Here is a 6,287-nt window from a genome sequence, read left to right on the forward strand (position 1 = left end):
TAAATAAATAGATGTGTCAACCAAATATGATTGAGATTCGTTTTGTAGCCAGTCGCTGAAGTGTCAATCTAATGGTCAGAGAAGTCCGAGGATTTTTCTATTTTGCTGACCTATGCGATGATGTGGCGTTCAATCTCAAGTGCGTGATTTTTTAGTTTTTAATTTACTTGAACTTTCTTAGAAATTGGTGGTTTAATGGCAAAAGCTAAACGGGACGCACGATAAAATAATTAAAAATAGAATTATGGAGTACTCTCTCCGTGTTTTTTAAAGTGTTACAGTTTGACCGGCATATAATTTTAGGCAATTTAATTGACTTGAATAAAATAAGAGATAAGTGGGTAATTAAAGTATTAAAAAATTGTAAAAGAAGACAATTTAATTGACTTAAATAAGATAAGAGATAAGTGGGTAATTAAAGTATTAAAAAATTGTAAAAGAAACATAATGAGGTTAATAGTTTATTAAAAAGTAATGAATGTGAGAGAAAAAATATCATAAAAAAGTAGTATTGGGTTTGGGTGAGGACTATGAGAGGAGAGAGATATACAGTAATATTTTAATGTAGCTTTTTGCCAAAAAAAGAAGTGTAACACTTAAAATAATACGGCCGAAAATGGAAAGTATAACACTTAAAAAAACACGGAGAGAGTATTAACTTTAAAAAACATTAATTACACTAAACGATACGTAATTTTGGCATGCATTTTCAAATTAATACAGAGTATTATTTTAGGATATACTCTTTTCGATCACAAAACTCATTTTCTGTTTGGATAAACCAAAATACAATGTCAATTTCTATTTAAAGGTTGTATATTATGACATTAATACCCATTTTTTTTAATGAGTTTTCATTTTTTTCCTTTACTTTTTGTACTTTTAATATCAATTTCCAACACTTTCTCTCTATATCTTTTCAATTATTTCTCAACTACTTTTTCTTTGGAAAATTTGCAAATTGCAGCCATTTAAAGTTCATATTTTGCAAATTGCAGCCATTTAAAAAATTAATTGCAAATTACAGCCTAAAAGTTCGTATAAATTGTAAATTGCAGCTCAATTCAACTTTTTTTATCGGTTTACATGTCAAAAAATCTTCGGTTAAGGTTTTAGGGGCCATTTTAGCCCGTAAGAACCCGAATTGAGCTCGAAATTAGTAAAAAAATAACGTAAGTGTCTCGTTTTGCGTAACAAAAATGTATCGATTTGTGGGTAATTGTAAAAATGAGACACTTACGTTAATTTTTTGATAATTTCGAGCTCAATTCGGACCCCTTAGAACTAAAATGACCCCTAAAACCTTAACCGAAGATTTTTCGACATGTAAACCGATGAAAAAGTTAAATAGGGCTGTAATTTACAATTTATACGAACTTTTAGGCTGCAATTTGCAATTTTTTTTTTAAATGGCTGCAATTTGCAAATTTTCCTTTTTCTTTCCCTTTATCTCTCTCTAACCCCACATGCACATATGTATTTTTAATCATTGATTTTAAAGAATTCACAACTTTCTTAATTTCCATGTAAAAACCAAAAAAACATTTGTATTAGGGGGGTGGAGGGAGTGTCTTAAAGGGTTGTCCAATGCCTCTAGCGCGTTCGTTAGCAAGATTCACATGTAATTCACTTTACATCTTAATCCCTCCATATTTTACTGCTTGGTTTATTTCTTTGGATATATAATTTTAAGATAAACAATAGAAAATACTATTTTATGACGGAAATGACATTGGTTGAAGAATAAAAAAACAATTAAAAAGCAAAAATTATTATAAGTGAGGAGGAGAAATATGAAAATTAGATGTGAGTAGATCACTAAGCTAGTTGAAGGATAATAGTATGTAAGAATTTCAAAAGAAAAAAAATATAATAAAAATGGAACAAGTAATAAAATACGGAGGAATTAATTCAAAAAACATTGGTAAAAAATAAGTATAATGAATAGTGTCAAAAACCCTGATGGAGCACTTAAAAAACAAATTGAGTAACAAACTAGATACATCGAATAAGTTTATATCACATCAAACATAAAATTGTACTCCACTGATTTTTTTAAGTGTCTTAAAGTGACATAGCGCATATCTGGTGTAAAACTTTGTTCAATAATATCTTTTATTATCAATAACTTTATAAATTATAATAACTGAATATTAATAATTTACGTACTCATTAAGTTGATTCTTAACAAATATCCACAAGACTACATTTTTTCTTAATATAATCGTAAATATTGGTAAAGTAAGTCTAATAAAAAGTTCCAAAACTCCTAAAGTCCTAATGGGTCACTTAAAAAATAAATAAATAAATAAAATAAAATAAATAAATAAAAACTACCAATGTTTGGATTGAAGAAAATGGAGGGAAAGGAAGGGAAGAGAAATAAAGGGATGGATTCTCCTTCATTTGGATAACAAATGAGAAAGGAAGAGAATTGGAAGGGAGAGAAATGAAGGGAAGAAATTGTAAGAAATTAATCTCTCCAACAATGGAGAGATTTGGAAAGAAAACTCATCCTTCTTCCCTCCCCTCCCTTTTACCTCCCTCCCCTTCTTTTCTTTCCCATTTCTGTATCCAAACACACCGTACAAGATATCTAATTACATCAAATAAAGAACAATGTGATAACATCATAAAACTTACGTGTACAATTACTACAATTAAGCTGTAAGGATGATTATATTAAATTACAGAATTTCCTCAAATAAAAAAAAAAGTTAAAAAAAAAAAATTACAGAAACTATAATGATCATATTACTAAAATTATTATGGGAAATTCTCATTGGTAGCAACAAACAATTGCACATTCTCATTGGTAGCAAATTTTTTTTAAAAATCTCTTAAATAGCATTTGTAATCTAATTACTCTCTAATATAGCATTATTTTACTAAAACTAACATAATTAAGTTAATTGGACTAACCATAGTTACATAATTTCCCTCCAACACAATTAAAACGATTTCCCTCCCCCCAAAACTAGGGTTCTTATATAAAACTCCTATTTCCACAATTTTTCTAACTTCCATCTTCTTCTTCCTCTGAATATTGTTTCCCTCTTCTTCTCTGTAATTTATATGTTGCGAATTAAGCTAGTTGCAATGGTGGAAAAGTGAGAATACAGCCCCAAACAGCAGGGTCCGCGACCAGGCTGCGGGAGGAGGCAATGAGCCGCGACCAGGCCGCGGACAACACTGCTGCCTGGGCTGAGCAGTAGCAGGCAACAAAAGGTGTCGCGAGCAGGCCGCGAGAGGAGGGGTCGAGCCGCGACCTGGCCGCGGACCATACTGCCAAGGATGAAATGATGAACAAAGGTCGTGTAATTGAAGCACATCAGCAGCAAGTTTGAATTCGGGGAGTGAGCATGATGTTGCTCCCGGTTTGACAGTGACTTGGGAGTCGGAGTATGGTGAAACTGTGAAAGGCTTACAACGATGTTGTAGAGATGATCCTAGATGCTGGTCACACTAACACTATTTTGACAGTATGATTTTGGTTATGCCCGAATGATTAAAGAAAAAGACTACGAGTATAATTTTATTGATGTGAAGAGCAGAGCTAAGGTTACTAATAATTGAAGCACATTTGTTAATGGAACAAGAGATTAATTTTATTCACCTGAAAAGGCAGTTGCTGTAAAAATATGCCATTTGAATAAAAATAATTCGGTGGGATTGAAGCTAAGGAACATACCTAAGCTTTTTATGCATTGGGGATTCTCTCATTAAATCTGCACAAAAATGAAATTTTAATTTCACATTATTCTGAACTCTAATGTCTCTACTCTAGCACACTTGATATAATCAAGATAAACACAAAAATTGACAAGAATTGACATTCATATATAATCAACAAACTGCCATTTTCAATCCCAAAGATGATAGAATATACAAATGATCCCAAAAACAGGTGTTGACATTCATCCATAACAAAGTTCAAATTGAAATAAACCACTTGTTCAAGCAAAAAACATATTGCTCAAAAAACAGAATATCCACCATGTTTACTCAACTAATAAGTTATTGCACTTTTCTTGGTTGTGATGCAAAGTTACAAATAGCTCCCGATCTAGCGACTATAGATGGTTGTGGTTGAGATGCAACCAACCTTGCACTTTGTCTGGTGTTTCTAGGTGGAGAAGGATTAAGCTGAACATTAGTAGCCTGAGACGATGCATCCTTTTTTGTGTTCTTTTTCTTTCCACCCCATTTTTGCTTTGCAGTAGCTCCTCCCTTACAAGTCTGAGCATTATAGCCATAATCTTGACACTTGCTGCACCTAACAGTCTTACTCTCTTTCCCTTCTTTTCCTCTGTATCATCTCTCTTTCTGTTTCTGCAAGGTCTCCCAATTCCTCTTTTTAACTCAGGTGACATTATCTTTGGCACATTGAACTCAGGCCACTGTTGAGCATCAGGTATGGACTTAATCCCATTTGCATAGGCTGCCTTGTACCTTTTGACAGAAAACCACTCATCCACAAATGCATGAGGGTCAAGCTTTGAATCTAATATAGCCCTCATTCCATGTCTGCATGGAATTCCAGAAATTTGCCATTGACCACAAGCACATGTTTTCTTATTCAAGCTTACAGCAAGATATGACTTACCCTCAAAGACCTAAATTCACCGGCAAAAGACAAGTAAGAGTGGCAAGTTTTTGAGTTTTGACATAGCTTATGAACCCTTTGCACTATGTTTGGACAGATGTCAGTCCTGCTCCACTCCTCACACTTTTGCCTTCTTGTTGCCAATCTAACCATGGTATTTCTTCTAATACCTACCAAAAGTAAGTAAATTATGAAACATAAGTAGCCATATTAATGAAAGTAAGGATAGGTCTAACAAGTAATGCAAGTAATACCCAAAATAAAATTGTACCTTCTAAAAGTGTAAGGACTGGTCTACATCTGTCAATGCCAAGAGTGGCATTAAAACTCTCAACAAAGTTTGACTTATTAGAGTCACACTTTGTTGCAGTGTTGAACTTATGCTTTGTCCACCTAGATTGTTCTCCAAGCTTTGCAAGCCACAATTTTCCTCCTTTTCCAACCTTGTCCATTTGCTCCATTGCTTTCTTAAAGGTAAATTCTGAATAGGCACCACATGCTTTCCAAAACAGAGAGAGCATTAGTGGACCTGGAAATGCTTTCTTCCAATTGGAAGCCAAATGTTTAGTGCAGTATCTCCTATCAACATTTGGCCAGATCTTGTCAAGTGCAGCTTCAATACCCTGTTAATTTGGCAATCAATATCAGTCTAGATAATGCAAAAAAAAAAAAAAAAAAAAATGCAATTTAACATAGATTTATAGCACAGAAATATACCTTTTGCCTATCTGAGATAAAGCACCAGTTATCTCCTCTTCCAGTTGCTCTTAGTAGATTTCTCAAATGATGAACAAAAAAGCTCCATGTATCTGAATCTTCAGTAGACACAATTCCCCATGCAAATGGAAACAACTCATTGTTCCCATCTAATGCAATAGCAGACAGTAGAACCCCCCCCCATATTTCCCTTTCAAGTGAGTTCCATCAACTCCCACAAAACCCCTAACTCCATCCCTTAGCCCATCCAAACAAGGCTTAAAAGAAATGAAGATTGTGACAAAAGCCAATGGCCTGTCAACATGAGTTGCTGGATTCCATACACAAGTAGCATATGAACCAGGGTTAGTTCTCCTAATCATCTCACAATAACCAGGCAAAAATGCATAAGATTCATCAAAGCCACCATGTATCTCTATTAAAGCCCTTGCTCTGACGCGATACAAAGTACTAGTAGCCATTTGCACATTGTATCTATTCCATAACAAAGCATTCAAAGCCTTACCAGATATATCATTATTAGCTCTAATGTCTTCTAACAGTACTCTGCTTGCCCACTTTGCAGTTACCATAGGGTTTTTTTTATCTCCAAACCCAAGCATGTGTGATCAGGATTTTTAATAGACTTGATAGCCCAAGTGAACCCATCTGTCAGTTTGGAAGCATGGAGCCTCCACTCACAACCTTCTGCAGAACAGTACACTGTGTATATGGAATTATTTGCCCTATCAACAACAACAGAAAACCCACATTATATGCAATAATCTCTAACAACATCTCTTAAATGTTGTTTGTCACAAAAAAGTTGCCATGGTCTTAGTTCTATTCTCCCATCTTCTTCTCTATCAAACATTTCTCCATTTTTATAAAGCTTTGCAAAGTAATTCCCATCCCCATCATCTTCTATATCATCATCTACCCAAACATCATCTTCATAAGGGTCATAGTTATCACATACCACCAT

General features: G+C 34.0%; 1 protein-coding gene across 1 annotated transcript; it reads right to left on the bottom strand.

Annotated features, from left to right (window-relative positions):
* Positions 1 to 4,073: 4,073 nt before the first annotated feature.
* On the bottom strand, positions 4,074 to 6,287 carry LOC145642669 (uncharacterized). The gene is made up of 7 exons (XM_081693847.1): positions 6,133 to 6,287; positions 5,950 to 6,048; positions 5,577 to 5,797; positions 5,324 to 5,472; positions 4,878 to 5,229; positions 4,682 to 4,776; positions 4,074 to 4,616 (listed from the first exon to the last, which is right to left on the bottom strand). The coding sequence occupies exons 1-7, from the start codon at positions 6,285 to 6,287 to the stop codon at positions 4,074 to 4,076; spliced, it is 1,614 nt and encodes a 537-aa protein (XP_081549973.1).

The sequence above is a fragment of the Chenopodium album genome, chromosome 8 (assembly GCF_948465745.1).
Source record: "Chenopodium album chromosome 8, dcCheAlbu1.1, whole genome shotgun sequence".
Classification (NCBI taxonomy): Eukaryota; Viridiplantae; Streptophyta; class Magnoliopsida; order Caryophyllales; family Amaranthaceae; genus Chenopodium; species Chenopodium album.